The sequence below is a fragment of the Stegodyphus dumicola genome, chromosome 1 (assembly GCF_044657685.1).
Source record: "Stegodyphus dumicola isolate Sdum_Otavi_A_Nest chromosome 1, ASM4465768v1".
Classification (NCBI taxonomy): Eukaryota; Metazoa; Arthropoda; class Arachnida; order Araneae; family Eresidae; genus Stegodyphus; species Stegodyphus dumicola.
Genome location: NC_140768.1, coordinates 78,516,710 through 78,543,790, shown reverse-complemented (window position 1 = coordinate 78,543,790; position 27,081 = coordinate 78,516,710). Strand labels below are relative to the sequence as shown.

The following is a 27,081-nucleotide window of genomic DNA, read 5'->3' as shown; positions in this document are numbered from 1 at the left end:
TAAAAATGTGATTGTGGCAACAATTTTCGTGTCTTATTGTTGATAGATTTTTGATGAAACCGCATTATTTTGAATAGTTTCATGCTTTTAGAAATATGGGTTTGTCAACAATTTTTCATTGTATTTCTTATGTCACTGTTTTAAGAGGCTGGCATATTTTATTGTCATTTTTATATGTATATATAATAAATTTTTTTATTTATTTTATTTTATTATTATTATTATATTTTTTTTTATAAAATTTTTCTTCAGAGTAAAATTCTGCGCGGAATTTTATGTTTTTTGAGTTGCTTTCATGTTATTTTTTACTTATTTCACTGTTTGTAAGATATTGAAAAGTTTTGAATGATTTTTTTCCTTCAACGGAAAGTTGGTTAATTTTTATTAGGATAATTAATATTTGTATTAAGGGATATAGCTTATTCAATTTTAATTTTTTTCTCTTGAAAATATAAGATAAAATATCATTAATTATACTTTGCTTTTCTGAATTTTTTTTTTTTTTTTTTGTATTCTTTTATGTTATGTATTGCTCATTTCACTGTTTTTAAGATATTGAACTGTTTTGAGTGATTTTTTTTTTTAGGAAACAAAGTTCTTAACCTCCTTTATACCATTTGAGTTCTTAAGAATTTTCAAAGGGAAGTTGGTTAATTTATTTATTTGGATAATTAATATTTGTATTAAGGGATATTGCTTATTTCATTGTAATTTTGTTATACATAATAACTTTTTTATGAAGTTGTTCTGCAGAATAAAATTCTACGCAGTTTTTAACTTTAATGTTTTTGTTCCCTTCAGCCATTTTTCTGGTACATTTAAAAGCCAGACGAAGGCTGGCAGCGAAGCTGCTAGTTTTTTAAATAAAATGACCACAAAGTATCGGTTACCATAAATAACTTATCCAGCAATGGGTTTAGCATAAGTCGTATTACTCGGCAAAAGAAAAATCGCCAAAAAATTGCCAAAATCCGTGCAACCGTCTACCAAAGTAACACCCTTGAATATGCAATCTAGGCAGGAAGATTCATTCAAGTATTCAATTCATTTCAAGTATGTAACAATACTTGAAATAAAAAAAAGCAAAATTATGTTTTGGGAAGAAATGTGGAAGAAAATTATTGTGTACCATATTTTGAATATTAATTTGTAATTTTTATTATAAAAAATAATCTTCTGTATAAACATTTTGGAACTTTTTATAATTAAATCAATGGAAGTAGTTTGAAAGGAATACATTTTTCTTTTCATTTTATCTCTATTGTTATTTAAAGTGAACGTAAGTTTTCTGCATTTCGTCAGTTTTCATTTTGCTTTTGATTTAGCATCTGTTACATTCAGCAAGAGTGATTGCATTGAGAAATTGTTTCTTTGCATGAGAAAGGTTTTCACATTTGTATAATATATCATGATTACATAAGACATTTTCATTGTCTTGGCAAAAGACATTTACAGCTCTCTACAGAAGAAGGAAAATAGTTCATTTAAATTAATTTTGAATGTTTGAAAAATTTTAACCATTATTTCATTATGTGTTATGCAATTATTGTAAATTTCTTAATATGGTTATGAATCTAAATGATGGTTAATTTTGCATTTCCTGCTATTGATATGTGTCCAGAATTTATTTGTAATTTTGTTTAGATCAGTGTACAGGCAGATTAGTGTAAATGCAATGCATAGTTTCCAGAAATTTGCTTTTGTATTAAGGTATTAGTTATATTAACCGGGTTTTATTAAAATATATAATTAATTGGCAATAATATGTAGTTTGATTATTTTTTCTTTATAATTTCCTTCATTAATCTATCCTCTGAATATTTATAGGTCAAATTTGAAGATTTCAAAGAATGCTTTGTAGCAATTTTAACTCAAGCCATTCCAAATGATGAAATTACTGAAAGCTGTAAAAGTGATGATGCTGCAGGTATTTGAAAGTTTTAATGTAATGTATTTAAATATTTCCTTTTTCTGTGTGTGTTTTTTAAAAATATTACTTTTTCTAATTTCTTTGAAATGCTAATAAATTGGAAACCTTTTTATGCTTGTAAATTTTAAATAAATATGTAATTTAGATAAGCAATTTATTAGTTTATATTTTATTATATATTAAAAAGATATTATTACTGCAACATCTTGAATAATTATGTGGCGATAATTTACAATGAAATAATATCAGATATAAGTAGCAGATTTCTTTCCCTGCCAGTGAGGTTTGTTATTTTTAAAAGCACACTTCAAAACTATGATCTCATGAATTTATAAATTCCACATATTTCATCCCTTCACAATTTTCAGTTTTATGAAATTTTTTTGTATTGTTTGTTCACAAGTTTTCAATATTTCATGGAAATTTTTTTTTCTAATTTATTTAGTTTTGAAAAAAAGATATGATGCTTTTTATTTAATACCAAATATAATTTTTTCGACTAGTAGAATCTTATTTACTGTCACAAGATAACTAGCAATCAGTATAATTTTTCAAAGCGTTTAGTTTATGTCTTATGCTTTTTCAATGCTTTACTCATGTGTCATAAGAAAGATGTGTATAAATGTTAATAGCCTCACAAGTGGCCAAGTGATTTGCTGGATACTAGTAGTCAACCTGGTCAACCCAAATGAACAGGCTGGCTGCATGGTTGATTTTTGTGCTTTTTCTCATATGTAACAAACAGTTCTCATTATAAGTTTCTCATAATAAGAACCAGTTTTTGTAGAAAGGCCTCTGAAGGCATCCCTCCCCTTAAGCAGATAGCCTTCATGTGCTTTGCCGTAATCAAATAAAGCCTAATCTAAATGTAATTTTTTTTTTGAAAATTGGAGAAAAATAAAACATGAGCAGTGTTTTGACTGTTTTCAAAATGTAATATGAGGAATGTTCCATAACTCATTTGTTTTTTCAAAATAGGAGGGAAAGACAGATAAATAGTGATTAACTTATACCCATTCTTCTTAAAAACTGGATAAATGTTTAAAAAAAATTGGTTTATTGAAGATTAATGATTGCTTGTGACATCACGTATGTCTATCAACATAATGATATATATATTTTTGTTTCTGTTTATTGTTTTATTGGGGAGAATGTCTTTGAGAAATAAATCTCAAAATAAATTTTGGTCTCTCCAGTTCTCAAAATAAATTTTAGAAATGGATAGAAGGGAAGGGGATTAGCAACATCATCTGAAAGACTACTTTGCAATTGTATTCACTTTTAGATGTTATAAGTGTGATTCCAAGTAACAGTTCCGTGCATGTTTTTTGCCTTTACAAGTACATTTTAAAACTGAAATTTTATATTTATTTTAGTAAAAATCCTTATTTTCTCTTTTAGAGTTGTTGATTTTTTCTTAACTTAAAGAATTAAAATAAATTTAGAAAAAAATACATTTCAATGATAAAAGCAGATGTATTTTGATAGGCCTTAAGCATATAAAAGCAAGATATCATAACTGATTTATGATTTTTGATCCTACATTGCCATTATTTATCCATTTTCAAGTAAAGTCATGCCAGCATCTTGTAACTTTGAAAATATTTTATTGTATGCTGTTCCAAAATATTGCAAAAACGAAAACACACTTTAGAAACAAAATAGAAGCTGAACATTTCAGAATACTTTAGAAATACTATATAAAAAGGTATTCCTTCAGCATAATGTAAAGGAAGATTATTCATTATCATTTGAAGTCACTAAAGTTATTAAAAAACTTTTTATTACTAACATCATATTTTTGTTGTAAAGTTGATGTTTTCATATAACTGCATGTGCTGCCTCCTGAGCACTTTTCTTTAATTTAAATGTTAACCCTCTTCTTACAGCAGTCTTTACTGCAGATTTTTAACCCATCTGTGTGCTGCAGTTATTCTGAAAGTGCTTGCAATCTCATAAAAACAGTGACTTTTAATTTTAATTCAGTAAACTTAAAGAAAAAACCATATTTCTAAGTTGTATTCCAGTTTCTAAATCTTTGTCATTTATATGTGATCTTTCTTATTAAGTATATGTACCTAAATTATTTTGCATTTTTTATATATTATTGCATATTTGTTTGTATTATATTTAAAAATGTATAATTTTTATTAAAAGATTGACTTTTTGCTAGATCGTGAAGTGTCACCAAAATTTACATTAGGGCGAAAGAAATATGGCCGTCGTTCTAGACCTGCTTCAATAGTTGATGATGACAGTTCCATGACTTCCTCTCCTATTTTAAGTCCACAGAATTCTATTGATCAGACTTCTTCATCTACAGATAGAATTTCAAAACCTTCTCCTGGAGTAAGTATTATATGAATGTATATCACAGAATATTAATCCATAGGATTTTACTTATTGCATCTTATAAATGATACAGAGGTTGTTCGCACATTTTTTAGACAATTTTGGTAAGCGGTAATAATAAATTGTTTGCTTCAAAAGAAGTAATTGCAAATGTACTATGTTTTTAAAAGTCAAAATTATTGTCTGTGGCTTGAAAGTTTTGTTTTTATTCAAAATGGCAAATTTAACAAAGCAGTGGTTCGAAGGCTACATTTACGCTCTTTCCGAAGAGAAATATGCATACTCCGTTATCCAAAAACGATGTGAGAGTCATGGTTTTGTGATATCTAAAGCGTCGATAGGTAATATCATCAACAAGAAAGGAAACATATGTCAAATTGGAGCCTCAAGTGGGACAAAAATTTCAAACAAGTGTACAAGGAAGAAATGGACATCTTCGACTATTGCAAAGGTACGTTGTTTAATGTTAGAAGAAAATCCCCTTAGTCAAAGGACAGTGGCAAAATCATTAAAATGCTTGGTGTCCACTGTAAACAAAATGATAAACGTTGATTTAAAACTTAAGAAAGCGAAAAAACACAATGTGCATCGTCTTCTTCCAAAGCATATCGCTCAACGCAGGACACGCTGCAGAATTTTATATGAGAAACACTTATCCAAAGAAAAACGGAAAACAATTGTCACAGTAGATGAAGCATGGGTGTATTTAAATGATTGTAACAATAAAAAGAGCCAATTATTATTATAAAAGGGGAGAAAAAAAATTTAAGTACATGGTTCAAAGAATCGAAAGAAAGTTTTTCTAAGGGATTCATGATTGTTGCTGGTTTTTCTTATAATGGCAAGTTAAAAATAAAGAGAGTGCAAAAAAAAAATGTCAAGATTAACTCCAAATACTATCAGGAACATATTTTATCGCCAATTTTTCTGAATGAAATACCATCGCTTTACCCACAGTGCCATCAGTCTGTGAGACTCCATCAGGACAAAGCTAGCAGTCACACATCAAAATCCACTGTAAATTTCCTAAAAGAAATGGAAAAAAAATCTGGTATCAAGGCCATACTCTTCACTGATATCCCTACTAAATCTCCCAATGTGTCACCTATGGATTTTTGTGCTTTCGGACTTTTAAAAACTGCATTATCCAAACATTGTCCCAAAACCCTAACAGGACTCTGGAAAGCTGTTTGGGAGGAATGGGATAGAATACCTCTTCTGCCACTTCAAAAGGCATTATTATCCTGGAAATTGCAGTGTCGAAAGATAGTTCAGAATACAGGATGTCAAATAGAACATTTAAAACATAAGAATTTTATGTAATTTAGTTTTATGAATACAATATACATCATCTAAAAAATGTGTGAACAGCCTCTGTATATCATATTGATAATTAACCTTTATTTGTGAATGCGTAACTTGTTTAGAAATTATTATGTTTGAATAACTCTATATGGTGAGATTACTTCAAATGCAGAACAGTTTTTATGCATGCAGCATATTGTTTAATAAATAGAAATAAATTAGTATTATGTAACAGTTCTTTCAGTATGCTGTTTACAGCATGAGAATTCTGATCATGTAGTGATTATGGGCCTCACCATCTTACTGAGAAAAATTATTTCCTTTTAACTACTATCATTAGTTTGGTGCTCATTGGATACCATTAATGAGTGCAAAACAAAGTACAACAAGTAGAGTACATAATCCCTTCCCCCTACTTATAAAGTCATACTTTCGAGAGCTTTTCTCAATTTATGTATCTCAGTACTATCATCTCTGCTGATAATAATATTGAAGTTGAAATTAATGGATTATTTAGAGCTAATAGATGTTATAGTGGTTTAAAGAATTTTTTAATGTTTAAAGTATTAAACTTCAAGACAAAAATCTTTATAAAACTCTTATTAGACCTATCATATTGTATGGTAGTGAATGTTGGCCATTAACAAAAAACAGATAAAGAAAGACTTCTAATTTTTGAAAGAAAAATATTGTGAAAAATATATGCTCCAATTAGAGAAAGTAATAGATGGAGAATTGTGTTAACCATGAAATATATGGAAGATACAAACAACCTAATATTATCTGAGTCATCAAATCTTATTGCATCAGGTAGCTGGGACATATTTTTAGATAGGATAGCTTGGACTCTGTTAAAAAGGTGACCTTTGCTAATGTAGAAGGTACCAGGAAAAGAGGAAGATCTCTCACAAGATGGATAGACTTTGTGGAGGCAAATCTCAGGACTCTAAAAATCTGTTGTTAGCAGACCATATTGACTAATTGGATCTGTTTGAGGAAGCTTGTTGAGATGGCTTTGGCCTGTGATAGGCTGTAATGCAACTGAAGAAGATGTTTGGTGTTATTAACCTCTTCACAATGGCATGTTGCTGAATTGAAAATCCTTTAGAGATGGGTGGGTCATATATGCAGGAGTCCTGAATGTCACTAATGCATTTTTAAATATACACATTCTTTTAGAATTTTTTGAACCACTGATGGCATGTAGTATCTACTACAGTTAGTTTATTTGAACCTAATCATTGCTGACCTTGTGTCCATAAAGTACTTTCAAATTCTGAGGGCAACTGAGGCTTCACATGATGTAAACATCGGATAGTTTCAGATCTTTAAAAAAAAAAGTTGGGGGGGGGTGAGATTAGTAGTGGAGCTGTGATTTTAGGAATTCTGGTTTGTATTCAATTTGCGTCTTCTTTAGATAGTCATAAGTTTTTTGTAACATAAGTTTTTTGTACTAATTAAGAGAATAAAAGTATGATTGCGATGTCTAAGAGGAAGAGACTTTTAAATTAAGTAGAGTATACTCTAATGTAAATGAGCCTAAGTAAGTGACTATTCTAATAATGACGAGAAAATAGAAACAACTAGAGGATAGCGATTAGGATACTGAAATTTTGCTGGAGACTAAATTGAAAACTTGTTTTACTTTAACCTCACACTACTATAGTACAACAGTGGGTATTCCATTATGAATTCAATCTGTTAAGTAATTTCAAGCCTTGAATTTATGAAAATTGCAGCAGTAAATTTAATTTAATGAATGAAATAGACTTTTTCACTATTTTTTTTTTGATGATGATCCAATGAATGTTTGATCTAATGTAGTTTGACCATCTCAAATGCAACATTGACTGGCATTCTACCAAAACACATAGAATTGTACAAAAAGGGTGTTAGTTATGTGCCACAAGGTGAGAGGTCATGTAAAAGTATTCTCTTCACCGAAAAGAGGGAATTTATGGGACTGAGAGAGGGAAAGCCCGATATCATCAAGTGATGCTCTCATCATTGTAATTCATGCCTTTGGATTTTATGTATATGCATATATTATATTCGCACAGACAAATGATAAGATTCTCACAGGTTGCAGCCTGGGAAGAATTTTGAAATGTTTATGTTACAATTTATGAATTTTATATAAATAATGCATATTTCATGGCTTACTATTAAAGATAAACACTAAAAGTCATGGAACTGTATTCTTTTGTAACTCTTTCTTTTGCGGAAGTATTCTTTTTGTAGTAAAAAAAAGAAACTGGTCAATAAGTTTTGGTTTTATTAGGCAAAGTGCTGATGGGCTATCTGCCTAAGGGAAGGGTTGCTTTCATGGAGAACCATCTAAGGGAAACTGGCTCCTACACATAAGGAAAATTATGAAAACGCCTATGCAGCCAGCCTTTTTGTGAAATTCGAATCTCGAATCAAACTACCAGTATTCAGCGATTTTACTGCTCAGCTATTGGTGAGCCCTGGTCAATAGGTTTCCAACCTGATTAAGTGGGATTTACCTAGATCGTATTTTATTTTAACTTGATATTTGCCAATATTGGGATCTTTTATGTGAGTGTTAGGGATAGCTTGTTTTATCCTTAAAATAGATTTAGCTGGTGAAAACAAGGCATTTCATAGTGGTGCTAAGATATTGCAACAAAAAGTAATTACATTTTGCGACGTGGAAGCTGAGAATGGAAAACTTAGCTAACTTATCAATTATAATATAATTGCAATGATTGTTTATTATTGTATAAATAATATAATTAATTATAATGATAATTAAACTATTAGATGGGGTGGATCCCAATACTGGCCATTATTACATTTTAATTGTAATGCAATAATGAAAATAATACAACAAAACATAGAAATTAAATAGTTATAATTACCGTTATATTACAAGGAAATTTACTTACTAAGTTTTATTATAAGAAAATATTTATATAGCAAAATTAATTTAAAAACACTTGTATTTGTATAACTGTATAAATAAATAAATGCACAAAATTAAATACGATGTAGTAAAATGGCTAATTATAAATGATGATAACCATATCAATTTAGATTACTTAAAAGTAATTTTCTGTCTTCTTATGTCTGTGTTCTTTGAATGCCAGGAAATAAACAGGGGAAAAAGATCAGACCCTATGACATAAATCATGTCTATTCACTGTATTTTAAGAATAGTTCAGTCCAAAGGGTGCATGTGTGTTTGTGCTCCTGTTTATGGCTGAGGCAGTTGAACTATCATTGCAGAACCTAATAATTTCTATGAACAAAAGATGAGTGAAAATCCATCTTCTCCAAAATCAACATCTCTAATCCAAGTTTGCTCCTTTAAATGAGCCTAAAATAAGGGAACTCCTGGGATTAATTATTGTAATGGGAATAATTAAAAAGCTCAATCTCAAATTGTGTTTCACTACAGATGAATCATTTATGCTATATTATTGAATCATGTATAATTTATTTTGTACATGTGTTCAGATATAGATAAGTTTTGTACATTATTTAATAAAGATGAGTCAAATATTTTATTTTGCATTTAGATTTTAATTAATTCTTTTTTTCAAAAAGTCTTGATATTTTGTATTTACGATTATATTATTGTTAGTTAAAAAAAAAAAAAAATCAAAGCAGTTGATGAAAAAATTATTTTTAATGAATTTTTTTTTTTGGAAGTTAGGCTTAGTCATGCAAAATACCCTGTCCTGGGAGATAGTACTGGTGCAACATCATACTGCCTCCAAGATGAGTTGTGCTAAGCGGCCTTCCATTGTGTAGGAGGATTAAGTACTGATGCATATATAATACACCTGTCTTCACCAAATCTAATTGGTGGCCTGTTTTTTTGTGGGGCTAGTATTAAAATCCTCCAGAAGATAGGGATTTTTATAAGTGATAGGTAAATGATAGGTAAATGATAGGTAAATTCCATAGAGTCCATTATGCTTGAGTTCTCTCTGTGGAATTCCATTGTGCTAGTATGGGACAGAGATTGCTTGATTTTTGATTATTTTACCGAGTAAAATAAGGCACTTTGCTATTTTACTTCATGGAATATTGAAACGAATTTTATTGCCTGTTTCAGTATTATTTAGGAAATTCAAGCATTTTTCAGAAAAAAAATTAAATTTTTTGAGTAAATTTGTGTTTTGTTCAGTTCATGTACATTATTGTTGGTGTTTAAGAATATGAAATAAATCATGCTTGTATGTTTTGCCGGTAAAAGTGTAGTTTAGGGCACCCCTTGGCGAAACTTGGCGATTTTTGGTGGTACATAGATACCGATTTTGTGCAATTCTTTGACTCGTTATTTTGGCTTGCGAAGCAGCGATTTTTGGCTCAAAAACACAAATCCAAAATAACAAGACAAACAATTGCACAAACTCGGTATCCATGTACACATTGACTTATTTTCACTTAAAGAAAAAACCACACGAATTGCACAAAAATGGCATTGCGCACTCCTTTGACTTTATCCATGTACACATCGACCTATTTTCACCTAAAAAAAATCCTCGAATTGCACAAAAATGGCATTGCGCACTCTTTTAACTTTATCCAGGTACACTTTGACCTATTTTCACTTAAAAAAAAATCCCAGAATTGCACAAACTTGCATTGCGCACTCCCTTTACTTTTTCTATGTACACATCAATATATTTTCACTTAAAAAGTCAAAGAAGCACCAAAGTCTACAGTATGGCAAACAAAAAATACATAATCTCAATAAAATACATTTTAAACCAAACAATAACATAAAAAAGGAAAAACATGTTATACATTTAAGCACTACAAAAAGCAAATATTCACTTACCATGATTTTCGAGTTCGCTTCGTACACCCAGAGCCACGCAAAAATCAAAATATCAATTGTACTCAAATGACTTTTTTCAAACCAGGTACTCTTTCTGATCGACCACTTCACATAGTGACCATCTGAACCTGTAGATGAAAATAGAGCAGCTGCTCAAAGAAGATACCGTATATATCTGCGTATAAGTCGACCCCCCCACTTCGACATAAAAAATTCGTAGAAAATAAGAAACCCGCGTATAAGTCGACCCCCACTTCCGAAATTGATCAAGAAACTTAGAAAAAAAAATTTTTTAAAGTACTACATTTATTCAAAATCATCTGAGAAAAAAAAAGTAAATATACGATAAAAAATACCTTGGTAAATAAACAAAATCAAAATCCTTCAACGTCCGATTCATGGTCAGATTCGCCAAACATTTCATAGAACTCTTCTGTCGTCATTGGCTCGTCATCATACATATTTTCAGTCTCGAACTCTGTATTGTTACAATCACTACCAGATCCTTCGTCATCATTTTCACTTTCAAAAACAGCATCATCTTCTGTGCCATCTAGTACGTTGCTAATACAACATTTTTTAAATGATTTTATAATCATTTCAGAGGGTATTTCGTTCCAAGCATCTTTAACCCACTGAGCAATTAATGCAATATCGGGCTTTTTATTGTTCAGGGGCCAAAAATTCTTTGGTTTAATCGAAACTTACTCTAGTTAAAGTATGAAACTCTGTGATTAGTTCGTCACATAATTTAATTACTTCAAGTAAGTGACTTATTCGATAAGTCGTCCAATTTGAGTGCAGGAAGAAAACAACTGCATTATATAAAGAAATTTTTGAACTTCTGATTCTTTTAATTTTTTATGGCCCCGCGTATAAGTCGACCCCCACTTTGAAGTCTTTTTTTTGTCCAAAATATCTCGACTTATACGCGGGTATATACGGTACTTAGGAATTGTTCTGTGTAGCTACATTGTTTTAGTCACAGCCACATAGACAAATTACATGTTGTTTCATATAGTGATTAATATTGCTTAAAATCATGCTAAGAATGACAATTTATGCTAGCAGAATGATTTTTATCTACTACTGATGAATGCTGTGTACTTTCTAAGTGTGCCATTTCCACATACACATCCTATTAAAAAGTCTGTTTATTTCAATCACCTCTGCCTGCCTTTATATTTTTGCCAGATATTTTTGAATCATACTGTATATCTGGTCTGCATGCATTAGTTCATGCAGCAGGATGCCAGTCATCATCTAACAATTCTTATCAACATCAGAAAGGTTTATGCAATTGAAAATGCATGCAATGCATGAGCATCTTTCTCCATATACTTGTTTCATCATTCTAAAGGCTTTTATTGCACTTAGATGTTTAGACTGCGCAGAATTTCCTTTTGCTATATTCAGTGAGGTGATGTAATCTGTATGCATTTTAACTTATAACACTGTAAAATAGCTAATTAGTAGCATGATCTATTAACAGCAGTGGAAAAACTTCATTTTCAGTTGTTAATTCATTGACATCAGTGTTTATCTCATATAATCAAATTTATTTCAAACTCCCTATATTCTGTGCATTGGAAATTTTGTTTTATGGTAGTATTATTAATTATTCATCTTTCTAGAATTAATTAAAATATGTGAATTTTGTATTATTTTTTAGAATGAAAATGTTCCTGGAAAAAGACCAATGAGTCCAAGTAATGTGCAGCAGCCACCCATGAAATCTGGACGAATGACAAATGAGCCAAAATCTTGTAACCAAGATGATGGTAGTTCATCTCAGCACACGTCTGATTCAGAAGTAGATCTCAACCATTCATTTGAAAGTAATCCTGTTCAGTACTTGCAAGAAACATGGAAAAAACTGGGTATAGGTAAAAATGGATATCTGAATGTTGAGGAGTTAGCTCTTGTATGTGAACATATTGGAATGGATATGACTGAAGAAGTAAGTAATTAAACTTCATCATTTTTAATTATCGATTATTGGGTGAGGTATTTGCTGTTTGTTTGGGTCCAGGTTCAAAATTTGTTCATTTTCTTATCGCATCATCATCTCTTATTGCAAAATATACCAGTTAGGATTTAAAATCTTAATTCTGCATATAACTACAAAAATATTTTATTTCCAATTAAAATATGTACATGTTAAAAAATCTTCATATTTTAAAGCAGTGTACTCCATAGCCATTTTAAGCAAGGATAGGGTAGATTAGATTATTTAAGTATTGTAAAGCCACATGGGTTATCTTCTTAGAGCAGAGATGTCTTTGTGGAGGACTTTCAGAGGGAAACTGGATTGTATTCATCTTACACATGGGAAAAACCACAAAAACCAACTATGGAGTCAGTGTATTCCTCTGCATTTGAACCCAAGCCAGGTCAAATTACCAGTATTCAGTAGTCTTAACCATTTGGTCACTAGTAAACCTTTTAGACAAGGATAACTCTATAGATATCAGTTACTCAAAGAAGTATGAATATAATTAAGATACAATAACATGTCGAATAAGTATTAATTTAGAAGTCAAACAACAAAAATCAGCATTATATTTTCAAATTTTTACAGACTAGTTTTGATAGTTTTACCGAACCATCATCCTCAGTTGCAAAAGCGCAAATGAACGAGGTAAGATATAGTGATTAGATAAGATAAGAAAGCTTGGACAGGAGTCAAAGACAAAAGTGAAAGTGTCAAAATATTTAACCTGATGAGTATGAATATAGCTCTAGTAAGCTAAGAGTAAATCATACTATACCAATATCAGAAAACAGTAAGATTGACTGAACAGGGAACAAGTAATGTTCTAGTGAATATTCCAGAATTGCTGATTGCCAACACTTGCACAGCTCTCACGGCATAAACATCACCTTTTATTTCATGCTATAAAAAGTGAATTAATGATATGGGGAAATCTTCCTAAGATGCATAGCTCCAGACAGTTTTGGTTTTCTGTGGAGATGGTCATTTTAGAGAATGGGATTGCCATTATTTAATTAAGGTCTTGCATTTAGTGCTATTATTTAATTATAGTCTTAAAAATACTGGTTATCCCTGAAGCTGTATTTTTTGTTTTTATATATTTATAATTTTTTATAAATCTAAGTAGATATTATAATCAAGTTAAATATTAAAATTGCTTTAGAGGCACCACTGTGATTATTGAGTTCCACATTTTGGGCATTTAGGTTTTAATTACATTAATTAAGTAGTTACCTTCATTTTCCCTATCATTGCTTTCTTCTTCTGAGAGATGTCTAAGGAAATTTAATTTCATCTTTAGTTCAAATACTGTCTGTTATGCTGTAACGTATTTGCATTGCTGCGCACCCAACATAATACCAGTAAGAAATGTAAAGAAACCTCACGCGCAAAGTAGCCGTGCCTGAAAATGCACATGCTTAAAATGTTTTTAAGTTATTCTGTAAGTTTGACCAATAAAGTTGGTTGTTTGATCAAAAATGGCAAGATTTCTTTAAAGCTTCATTACAGACGAATAAAAGAATAAATATCTGGTGGTAGTCACTGAGATCAAATGGTGAAACCAGTGTTTATTTAAAAACAAAAGAAATACAGTATGTGTGAGTATAAGTTTTTATGAATACTGTGCCATTTTGTTTGAAAATGTTTCATCTTATTATTGAATTCAATTGATAGACTGATATTCTAAGTTTAAGTTTTTGGATGAAAACGTCAAAATATCTAACCTGATTAGGATGTTCTTTTAAAATTTGAGCTCTTTTATTAGAGTGGCAAATTTACTCAGATGAATTTTCCAAAATTAGTTTTAAGGTTATTATGGCTCCGTACACCAACCTAGGTAAAGTAAATGGCTATAAAATGTCCATATTTAGAGATACTGGTGCAACTTTAGATTTAATTTGCTAAAAGTATGTACAGCCTTCCATATATAGGGGTGAAACCATGTGGATATGAACACCTCTGAAAGAACATCCAGTATGCTTACCTTTGGCTGAAATAAAGCTTGAATGTGATCTTGGTCATATTCAAGCTTAGCCTGCAGTCTTAAGGGATTCATTAAGTCTCTATTATCCACATATTACCATGCCTAGGATCTTCCAGCTTTAGATAATAAAAGCCAAAACATTCTGTCAGTGACTAGAAGTGCTGTTGAATAATGGATACCACTTGCTGGTTGAGATCGTTCCATATTTTTACTAAAATTTATAAGCATTTGTAGATTTTCTTCTTACAGCGTTTGCCTCAGTGATATTTTTTTAAAAGCATTTATTTTATTCGTACTGTAAACACATGCATAAGTACTCCTTTCATATGTTTAGTTCAGTTAACAGATGAAAACTATCTGCCAGGTATGCAAGCTTGGCTACCCACTCAAATCATTGGACAAAAGCTTGTGAAATTCTGGATTATTTTGTTGCTGAAAAATAATTTGATTTCTTCACAGAAGATGAACAGTCATGTCAGTATTTTGCCACTTGAAAGCAATTTCAGCTCAGTGTGAAGAACGTGAGTATACAGGGAACCCATTTCTTCACAAAGTATTTCAATTAATCGAGAATAAAGCACTTTGTGTCGAATTTCATTTGTGATATTAATAACACCTGGTAATACTTGGTGTACTTCAGGGGATATTTTATTTCAGCACAAGATGCTCACTATGTGTAATGCAGTGTGTAGACAGAAAGTCTGGGTGACTTAACATTTTTCATCTTTGCAGCAACTCCTGAGAGATGTCCAGTCATGTTTAGTCATTTCTTCAATTTTGGGCTTTAACAGTGTTAGCAGATATATTACTTTCAGTTTCTGTACAGCTTTTTTCCCCGAAACCTCTTCACAGGCTTGCAATACGCAAGGCTTGAATAATTCTTCTCCGATCGTATATGGCTTTTTGCTTTTATGCATTTGAAGTGCTATCAGATGGAAAGCCTTTGATAGAGACTTATCTTAAACAACCACATTTTTAAGGTACCTACTTATTTTTGCATATTTTCACACATTTTTTGAAAATATTCAAGTAGTTTCTTAGCTAAATCTGCATGTTTTGATTTCAAGTGTCTTTCGAGTTTTGAAGGTTTCATAGCAGAATTAGTCTGAATCATATTTTCTTGTTATTTTGGGTTTTTCTTTGCCCCTCCAGTTTAAACGTTCTTTCTAATGCTGTCTGACTGTGATGAGGAATGTGGATGCTTTGATTCATTGATCACCTCTGTGTTAAATGAAGTAATACTATTTTCATTAGTTATTCTATTTTTAGTTTCACTAAAGAAATGCAAAATATTCGCTTGCTTTTCCTCATTCATTATGCATCTATTATCTATTTTATTTGAATCTGAAAATTTATAAAAAATTAAAGAAAATTATTAATGAGTGAAAAATGTCCCTAAAAATGCATAAATTATGTTCTATTTTTTCTGGACCATCAAAAATGTTTCACGGACCACCGGTTGGCGACTCTGGTTCTAGGTAACAAAATCGCTGATTATTTGAAGAAGCAAAACGAGATGAAGTTCAAATTCATATGATAAACCCTGTACAAACTCGTGCTCAGCGACATCTAAAAGAAATGGAAAATCTGGTCTGAACAGATGAGTTAAATTCTGAAATTGAACTTAACAACAAAGACACACTGACTGAAAGTGAAAGTTTGCCTCCTGTGAAATATGAACGTTCTGAACTAGATCTGATAAAGGCCTCTTCAGAAATATTTATACAAGAACAGAAGGAGAGCATTGAATTGAAGCCACTTTATGAAGAGGCTAAAATAAAATTTTCTTAATGTACCAGGTATATGTTGAAAAGACAAATGCTCTTTTTCAAAAAAGAAGATTGTGATCAAACACAAAAGCTACTGATTGTTGTTCCTGAGAAATATCAGAAACAGTTGATAACTATTTGTCATGAAGAAACAGCAGCCCATCTTGGTGCAACAAAGATCAAAGATACATTATTTAGAAATTTTTTATTAGCCAAATTGTTACAAAGATGTTGAGAATTTTGTTAAAACTTGTGACAAATGTCACAGAATTGGAAAGCCGCAAGTGAAAAAGAAAGCAATGAAAATTGTCCTTGTTATCACAGAAATATTTTAAAAAATAAATGTTGATGCTTGTGGGCCCTTGTCCGTGACACCTTCAGAAAATAAGTATCTTATAACTGCAATCTGCATGCCCTCAAAATATCCGGATGCAGTTCCTGTCACAAATCTTTGTTCAATCACAATTGTTGATATTTTCCTTCAAATTTTTAGTTGAATGGTGTTTCCAAAAGAGGTGCAGACGGACCAAACCACATCTTTTATGAGTGCGCTGATGTCAGATTTCCTAGAAAAATTCGGAATTAAAGTTGTATGGAGTTGTGTTTACAATCCACAAAGCAATTCTGTAGAGAGGATGCATAGAACTTTAAAAAGAACTCTTCTAGTCCTGTGTCTAGAATCTGGTCTGAACTGGGATAAAGTCTTACCTCAGGCATTATTTGCTGTTTGAACCACTATTCAGAACAGCACAGGTTACTCGCCAGCAGAATAAGTTCATGGCAGAAATTTACGAACTCCATTTATGCTATTGTATGAAAAATTATCTGGTAAAGAAGATGAAGAAAATACTGCAGTGGACTATATTTTTGAACTAATGAATCAAATGAGGAGATGTCAAGAACTCATTGTCCAGCATATGAAAGAACCCAAAGAATGGCAAAAACTCTGGTATGATCACAAAGCCATAGAATGTAAATTTCAAGAAGGAAACTTAGTTCTAGTTGTGGCTCTTTCCAAGCCAAAGACACTGTCAGTTAAGTGGGTAGGTCCTGGACAAATAGTTCAACAATTATTAGAGGCAAATTATGTCATCGAGTTTTCCGAGAAAAATAAAACTCAGGTGTACCACATTAATATGCTAAAATCATATTTTCAGAAGAAATATTTCAGCAGAAATTATAAACTTGCTATGTTTAGAGGACAGGATAAACAACTATGAAGATGAAATACTGAGTTTAAATTATAGCTCAGATTCTGATGTGTCTGAATTTTGCAAGGTATCTAGTTGAACTCGCTCTTATGTGAAGACCAATAGAAAGATTTAAAATAGTTGATATACAAGTATTCCTGTATTATCTCTAATGAACCAGGATGTATTGACCTTACTGAAAATGATATAGAACTTGAAGTAGATAAACCGCTATGTCTTATAAGATATGTGCTAAACAAAATGAGATTTTAAAAACTGAAGTGGGAAAGATGATAAAACTTCAATAGAATGAGGTGGATCGGGTTTTACTTCTCCACTCATACTGGTTGAAGTTCCTGGAAAAGAGACAAGATCATGCATTGATTACCGTCGCTTGAACAAGGCAACTAGGACACAATATTTTCCCTTGCCAAATGCATTGAACATTTAGTAGAAAAAGTGTCATCTGCCAGGTATATAGCTTTTCTAGATCTTACTCGAGGCTACTGGCAGATCCTACTAACTAAAAGAGCCCAGCGTTATGCTGCTTTTGTGACAAGTTAATCATTTAAATCCTTAAGGTTACGATTTGAGCTAAAAAATGCACCATATGATTTTAGCCATTTGATGGCAGGATTATTAAGAAATTGTGAAGAATTTGCTGTACCCTATATTGATGATGTTGCAGTATTCTCGCAAACCTGGGAAGAACATTTGAAGCACCTTGAAATTATTTTGAAGAAGGTGAAAATTGCTAAACTGCATATGATTTGATGGTCATATATGCAGCGTAAACTGCATATACGACCATCAAATATCTAGGTCATGTAGTAGGGCAAGGTCAAAGAAGACCAGCAGAAGTAAAATTCCAAGCCATAAAAGACTTCCCTAAAACTTACCATGAAAACACAGCTCCGGTTGTTTTTAAGGCTTGCGGGATATTCTCGAAGGTATATTTTGGAATTTCCTGTGATTTCTCCACCACTGACAGATTTGCTAAAAGGAAAATGTTGCAAATCAACCATAAATTGGACTGAGGACTGCCAGAATGCTTTTGATGAAGTCAAGACATGGTTAACACAAAATCCAGTTTTATACAGTCCAAACTTTTCTCAGCCATTTATTGTTCAATGTGACACTTTGAATATTGGCACTAGTGTTGTATTATCACAGATAAATGCTAAAGGCAAAGAACATACAATAATATTTCTTAGCAAAATGTTTTCACCTACTGAACAGAAGTGCATTACAATTGAAAGGGAGTGTATTGCCATTGTCTTTGCAGTACAAAACTTAAAATTCTATCTAAATGGATGTCATAAGTTCATCATTCAGACTGATCATAATCCTTTAATATGGTTGGATAAAAACACCGAGACTAATTCTAGATTATGATGGGCTTTGATTACACCTTTTAACAGTGAAGTTGCGCATAGAAAGGGGAAGCACCATCAAAGTGTTGACAGTTTACGTTATTGTATCCAGACATCACACAACTAAAAATATTTATCCTAGGAAGTTTAAAACTTCATTGTTTAAATTTTTCTAATATCAGAATATTACATTTTATATGTTTATTTAAAATGCTTCTTTGAAAGCACTTGTGCTCATTTGGTCAGGTATCTAATTGTATTTGTTACAGATATGCTTGAACATCTTTCTCTTGTAAATAAATAAATAATGTATTTAAACTGAAAATGTTTTGTGAAAATTCCATCAAATTGAAAGAAAAACTTTTCTTCGAATTTCCTCATGAGGGAAGGAATTTAAGACTGTAACGCATTTGCATTGCTGCACACCCAACATTATACCAGTAAGAAATGTAAAAAACCTCATGCATAAAATATCCATGCCTGAAATTGCACATGTTTAAAATGTTTTTCAGTTAGTCTGTAAGTTTGACAAATAAAGTTGATTGTTCAATCAAAAATGACAAGATTTCTTTAAAACTTCATTGCAGTGCTTAGCCGTTATTTGAATTTTCACTAATTATAAAATAGAAATACTCAGGGAGAAACTCAGGGACTCATATGAAGTAAAACATACAACACTACAGATTGTCACCATTTTATGTTACAGTTGCAAATAATTGAATAGTCTGAGATACTGATTGATTTGTAGAATTATGAATAGAGTTTAAATGAAGGAATGAAAGTAGTGGCTAAATGCTTTCTGCTTCCTAAAACTGAGATTAAACAGAGAAAAGTATAACTGTTATACTTTTTAAAATAGCTAATTGTGTGACAGATTAAGAAAAAGGAATGTTTGCAGATTATGCCCGAAAATGTATATCATGCATGTAAAAAATGCATATTTAAAAATATTTGTACTTCCTTATTATTATTATGGCCTCCCATTAAGTTGGCATCAGGATTATCATTTATTTCTCACATACACTTTTGTGGCTGCCATGTTTCGACGATTGCTTCTAATATGGCATCAGAAGCATTTTCTCATCCCTATGAACTCTGCAAGGTAAGAATTATGATGATGGCAATATGTGGCTCATATTTTTATTCTGCTGCTTAGTGGAGCACCGCAAACTTTCAACACTTTGTGTATGAATACCTGTTGTTGGATAAAAAATGACATTTATGGTTATTTGTAGAATAACTCTCATTTGCTTTTTCCAGTTTGTCTGTTTTATATTCTTACCAGCAATTTGAATAACTCATTGATTCCTCTTGTACAGGGTGAGAGATTTTTGCCATAACTATGGTTGCCTCCTTATTTGGAATTTAAATGAGAATTCAGCAGTTTCTCAGTGTAACTTTCCAGATGTTCGATATTGTGGAAGAAAATCTTATGATGAGAGAATTATTAATGACCTTGAATGTACACATGAACACCTGAATTATTAACATTTATATGAAAAAAGAAAATATAATGACACATAGTTTATTCACAGCTGTTATCACAGCCAAACTATAAATGATTCTGGTGAGGACTACCAGCCATTTGATTATGGTATGCGTTACCAATTTATTAATAATCTTAGCATTATTTAGAAAATGGAAACTGTAAAAATATAGAAGAATCAAAATTTCAACTTTTCTCATGAAGCATACAGTTTGGATGTATATTATTATTTATTGTTTCTATAACATCGTATGTTGATTGAAATGAAATTACTTACCCCTTTTCCTTTTTCTTAGTTGATTTAAAATAGCATGAAGCCAGTATTTTAGATTGTGTAATTTTTATGTTCTGAAATCAGTTACAGGTTTTTAGTGGCTATGTTATAAGTATGTTTTCTTTCACAATACTAGATAATTTGTGTATCATGATTTTAAGAGAGAAATGTATTTTTCAAGTTTTTCCTTTAATAAATGTACAGAAGTATGGATGATCCTAGATTTAAAGCTTAGTTTTGGTATGCTAATTATTTGATATTTATTGCAAGATTAAAGCAAAAATTAAACTCTTTAGTTCTTGCATTATGAAAAACTCTTTAGTTCTTGCATTATGAAAAAGAATGTTTTATGCAAATTATAATAAAATAAAGGCATTAGATTATTTTAAAATCCATTTTAGGTTGTTGCTCAATTGTTTGAAAAGTTGGATTGTGATCAAGATGGTCAGATTAGTTTTGATGAATTTTTGCAAGGTCTTTTCCAACATGGAGAACCTGAAAGCTGTGAATCTCCAGTATTGAAATCAAATTCTTCAAAATCTATGTATAATGATGGATCAAGAGATGATCATGAAATTTCCAATTCCTGTATATCTGGGATTTTTTCGTGCGTAGATTTGAATAATACAGGGTGAGTAAAAGTTATATTTAATTAAAGAAATTGTACCAGGGTATAGTAATATTTATTTTTGAGCTTATTTAATGAAATGGTAAGGTGACTATCTGAAATCATTGTTATCTTTACAGTTAAAATATTAATTATTACTTAAAAATATATTTATTAATTTATTGTAATATATTATTGCCATTGAATAAAATTTTCCTTTGTAGTGCTTAAAATTAGTTATTTTATCTATGAATTATTTTAAAGATTTTTTGCTTAAAAACTTTATGATTTAAAAAATATTTATAGTTTTTAATTTTAGAAATTTTCACAAAATAGCATAATTCTTGAAATGAGTTATTTTATCTCTATTTTACAATTAGTTTAGAAATTTATCTACTTTTTTTATCATAGATTTTTAACTTTGCTATGCACTCCTTTTTGATGAGATCTTTCTGAATAATTTAGAATAATTTTAGTTTTTTTTTATTAAAATCTGGTTTTAATTACTGTTTCCCTTTTGATGGTGTATGTTTGAAAAATTTTTAGAAATATATATGTTTAAATTTTTTAGGAGCATTAATTTATGTGAATAATAGTTATTTTGAATATTTCAAGTAGGATGTTAAAGATGGCATGTTTTTAAACTGTTAAATTTCTTATAATGGAAAACAATAAGATAACTTTAAAAAGTCTGTGGTGCTTTTTGATGCAACTAAATATAACCTACTCTTTCTAATAATACTCTGTAAGGTAATAATACTTTTTTTTAATAATACTCTGTGGGGTGGAAGTATTTTCCTTCAACAATGAAAATTCTCTTTCTGAAACATTGATGCTATTGCTATTCCACACGCTATAACATATTTTAGGGATATTTCAAATTATCTTGTTAAATTGCTAATCAGTATTAAATATTATCATTCATATTTGTCTTATTTTCATCTTAAAATCTATGTAGTAGATGTGAACAAATGTGTGTCAAATGAATTAACTAACTGCCCTTTACTTTTATCATATTGTTATGGATTTGGTATTTAAATATCTTATGTTAGTTGAATTGTAAATTAAATGGTTTTATTTCCTGCACAGTGCAGCGCGTGACAAATATTAAAAGAAAGTTAAGCCGGAAAATTGAAAATACAAGAGCATGTGCATGTAACATTTAATAAATATCTCTTTTTGATTTCGAGAAAGTACTAGAAAATTCTCGTGCACAATTTAAAAATCTTATAAAAGGAGGAAAACCTCTCAGTTTGTTGTAGTTCCTTAGTTTGTTGTTGTTTTAAGAGTTTGTTTAGAAAACTGCTCTTGTTGACTGTAGCGAATTAACGGATTAGCTTTCTTTAGCTGTTTTGAATTAAGTTCTCTTGAACGTTTGAGTAAACAAAAGATAACTACTGTGAGATATTACAATACTGCACGAATATCTGAGGAGATTTAAGCATTTTTGTTGTGATAATAATAAATTTTGTTGATTTTTCATGTCTTGTGCATTCATTTCGTAACGAACCCGTACGCACGCAACAATTTTTGGTGTCAGAAGTGGGATTTGAATGCCAATAACAAGAGCGATGGAAGAGCAATTAAGGCAGTTGATATCAGCCTTTGCCTTGTTTAAAGAAGAATTGAAAGAAGAGATGGAATCTAATCAGGAAAAGATTGAAGCAGGACAGGAAGAAATGAAAGCAGAACGAATTCCTGTCCCGCTTTCATTAAATCTGTTAAAGACGAGATGAAATCTGTTAAAGATGAGATCATCTCGTCTTTGAGATGATGAAATCCGTCTTTGAGATGATGAAATCCGTTAAAGAGGAGATGAAATCTGTTAAAGATGAGATGAAAGCAGGTCAAGAGGAAATGAAAAGAAAAATTACCTGTGTAATAGAAAACAAATTCGAGGCTATAGAAGGTAGAATAGACTCGGTTGCAAGTAAGGTTGCAGAAACTGAAGAAAGAGTCTCCTCCGTCAAAGCACAAATAGAAGGGAGAGTTTCTGCTGTGGAGGAATGAATTGAAGGAAGAGTTTGTGCTGTCCAACACCAAATTGAACTACAAATTGATGATAGGGTTTCTGCAGTAGCCAAAGAAGTGGATATTTTAAAGAAATTCATAGTGACGGAAGGGAAGAATAGTGATGGTTTTAAATTTTTACCCATGCCTGCTCGTCCCTCTCTGAAGTTATCTACATATGATGGGAAGACCTCTTGGCAAGTGTATAAAACACAGTTTTCTATAGTGGCGGATGCTGGATGGGATTCCCAAGCTAAGGCCTGTCATCTTGCCGCTTCCCTGAGAGCAGACACAACGGATATCCTGCAGACTCTTCCTGAAAACCAGAGATTAGACTTTGAAGCTCTATCTGGCACAATAGAGCTGCACTTCGGAGAAAAGTGTTTAAAAGACTACAGCAGGCTTCAACTAAAATTCTGTCAGCAGAAGCCCACCTAAACACTTCAGGAGCTCGTTAAAAGGCTGTCCCATCTCGCCTTTTTGGAATGCCCTACAGAAACAAGGGAAATCCTGTCCCTGCAATACTTCATCGATGGCATCCGGGACCCCGAAATACAGAAAGCTCTGCGAATGGCGGATGCGAAGGACATAAAAAGCGCTATGTTGTACGCCATGAAGTTCGAGGCAGCCCAGCAAGCAACTCGTAGAGATTGTTACCCAGTCAGAGCTGTGCGAGTCCACGAGCCAGTGGATCAACTGATGGCTCGTTTAGATGATTTAGCCAGAAAAGTCAATGCTTTGATACAGAGTAAGAGTGAGAACAAAGTGGCTCTAAGGTGTTGGAAATGTGGCATTGAAGGGCACATACGACGTCATTGCAGAACACCCCAGGGCACGGATAATAAAACAGATGATTTGACAAGACCACTGAATGCTTTGACATGGAATATTGGTGAGAAGAAACAGATGAAGTGCTGGAACTGCGGTGTTGAAGGCCACATCCGAAGAAACTGCAGAATATCCCAGAGCAGATGAGTTGAACAGGCAATTAAATACCAGGAGATGGAAAAGGAATGACAAGAAACCAAAGTGCTGGAACTGTGGAGCTGAAGGCCATGTCCGAAGGAATTGCAGAACACTCCAGGGTACGGAAACTAAGATCATTTCCCAGCAATGACGCAGGAAACAAATTAATAACCATATCGAGGAACGGAGGTTGCCCGATAATGAAAAACCCATTTTAAAGCGCTTAAGATTTCTACAGTGAGTGGCAACAATAACGGACTATTCATCAATGGGCATATTGATGGAGTTCCTTGCAATATGATCATTGACACTGGAGCTAATGTTACCATCATCTGGAAAGATTTAGCTCAACAGTTCAAAGATAAACTCATTTGGACGCCATCCTGTGTTACCCTTCAGACTGCGTCTGGTGACAAGATCAACATAGCTGGGAAGTTAAACGTGAGCATCACGTTTGCAAGTGCCGCTTACTATCACATGGTTTATGTGGTTTAATAAATATCTCTTTTTGATTTCGAGAAAGTACTAGAAAATTCTCGCGCGCGATTTTAAAATCTTATAAAAGGAGGAAAATCATAAAAGGAGGAAAATCTCTCAGTTCATTGTAGTTACTTAGTTTGTTATTGTTTTAAGAGTTTGTTTAGAAAACTGCTCTTATTGACTGTAGCGAATTCACGGATTAGCTTTCTTTAGCTGTTTTGAATTAAGTTCTCTTGAACGTTTGAGTAGTCAAAAGATAACTACTGTGAGATATTATAATACTGCACGAATATCTGAGGAGATTTAAACATTTTTTTGTGATAATAATAAATTTTGTTGATTTTTCATCTGTCTTGTGCATTTATTTCGTAACGAACCCATACACACACAATATTTCATTTATCATATCATATTCAAAGACATCACTGCTGGTAGCTATATATACCAGGTGACCCATAAGTCCATTAACATTTGAAAATTCAATAATTCACGGAATAATGTTGGTAGGCAGGTAAAAATTGATGTGCATGCTTCAAATGACATTGAATTTTATTAAAAAAAAGGCAACAGATGGTGCTGGGCAGCAAAACAATGGTGATGATGCATGAGAATCATGTATAAAATGAGCTGTAGGGTGGAAGAAAATCAGATTCACCAGCGTTTGCAGCACGTTTTGACTTTGTCAGGAAAGGTGCTAGTAAAGCTCTACTCTCAGATTGGAGAATGTGCTACTGCAGCTAAAAATACTATTAATGTATAAATCACAATGTCCATGTGATATATGATTCTCTCACCACAAGAAGGGTATTCAAATGAGTAAGGTACCATGATGACAAGTGTAACTGTGAAGAAAATAAATATGAAGTTCGAAGCCACTGTTTGGTAAAATACTCCGAGGGTCTCTCAATTCCCACAACTACAGAATCTGGGCTACCAAAAATCCTGGAACTGTTGTGCAACCCCATTACATGACAAGAGAGTCATGGTGTGATGTGGATTTACCACATCATTCATAATCAGACTATTTTTCTTTGAGAAAAAGGCATAGATTTGCTTTCCAAACTGTCAGCGTGATGGGTGTGAGGTATACTGATATGTTAAAGGGGTCACATCATCTCTAGCATGGCTGATAAGCACCTACTGGAAGGTAAGCCTTTTATGTATGATGGTGTTCCATCTCATATCGCTACACACGTGAAAGACCTCTTGCACACATTGTTTGGTGAGGATAGTGTGCTGAGCTGCCACTTCCATATTGCTTGGCCTCTAAGGTCCTCAGATTGCAGTCCATGTGATTACTGGTTTTGGGATTACCTGAAGTCACAAGTGTACTATGATCATCTGAGCTCATTAGGAATGCTAAGAGACAACATCCAACAGCAATTTCTCACCATATCCACAGATATGCTGTGCAGTGCTTTTCACAACATTGTCCCTCGACAACAGGTATTGTTGGTAAATGACAACCAACATGTGGAGCATTTGTTATAAAGAACATCATTTTTGCTAAAAATAAGTTGTTATGCTAATTGTTCTCTACTTACATTTTTCCATGTACAAGCAATATGGAAGTATATGAATTATTGAATTTTTTTAAGGTTAACCCTTTGCGGCGCACTATATGTTAACGTCGGAATTTCAACAAAAAATGTTGTATGCAGTCTATTTAGTCCTAAAGGAGTATACAGGTAAATTTGTAAAAATTGCACTTACCATTTTAATTCTGTGGGTGTTCCATGAAGTGAAACACTGTGCCACCTGAGCTTTTAAAAGTGTGACTAAGCGAGCATTGCAGTGAAGCACAAAAATGAGTAGAAGCGTTTGTATAAGAATGAAAAAACTCTGTATTATGGCTGTATACATGGTTTCCTGGATATACACAATATTCTTGAATATATACAGATAAATGAGGTAAATATCTATATACACAAGTCCTATATACAAAAATATTTACAAATTTTCCTATTTCTTAGCTTCGTGAAATAGTTCAAAGCAAGTCACACCTTTTTGATGGAAGCACAAACCAACTACGATGAAAATAATTAACTATGATTAATATTAACAATAAAGAAAAACAAGCCTATAATATATACATACACGAAAAATATCTACACAATTATTGAAAATAAATGGGAATGAGACTAAAAAGTGACAGGAAAAAATTCGCCCAGGTCTAAGTAAGGATAAGATACGCCCAGGTAAGTAAAGATGAGTCAAGCTACTAATAAAATTTCCCGCCTAAAAACTACTCCCAAAAAATTCGAGATGCCAATATTCTCTCCTAAGCACAGATGTTCTGATTCGTAACAGCATGAGATCGCTAAAGGCGCAGTGTTCCCGCTAATGGAACACCTGGTTTTATTCAATGATTCTGCGTATATTTTTTGTATGAAAATTTAAAAAAAAAAATATAGAACAAATAATTTGGAGTACAGCCAGCAAAATTATGCTTAAATTTTTTATATCATTAAAAAAATAGAGAAAATTAGTTGAAAAAAAGTGGATTTTAATAACACATAATAAATTCTGTGTCTCCTTATGATATG

General features: G+C 31.9%; 1 protein-coding gene across 2 annotated transcripts in view; it reads left to right on the top strand.

Annotated features, from left to right (window-relative positions):
• The window catches only part of LOC118185450 (ninein-like protein), a 212,267-nt gene that overhangs the window by 10,023 nt on the left and 175,163 nt on the right, over positions 1–27,081 (top strand). For both annotated transcript variants that reach the window (XM_035355295.2, XM_035355296.2), the window contains exons 3-6: positions 1,828–1,927; positions 4,104–4,279; positions 12,073–12,360; positions 20,874–21,103. In XM_035355295.2, the coding sequence (XP_035211186.1) occupies positions 1,828–1,927; positions 4,104–4,279; positions 12,073–12,360; positions 20,874–21,103 (794 nt within the window). The remainder of the gene's footprint in view (positions 1–1,827; positions 1,928–4,103; positions 4,280–12,072; positions 12,361–20,873; positions 21,104–27,081) is intronic.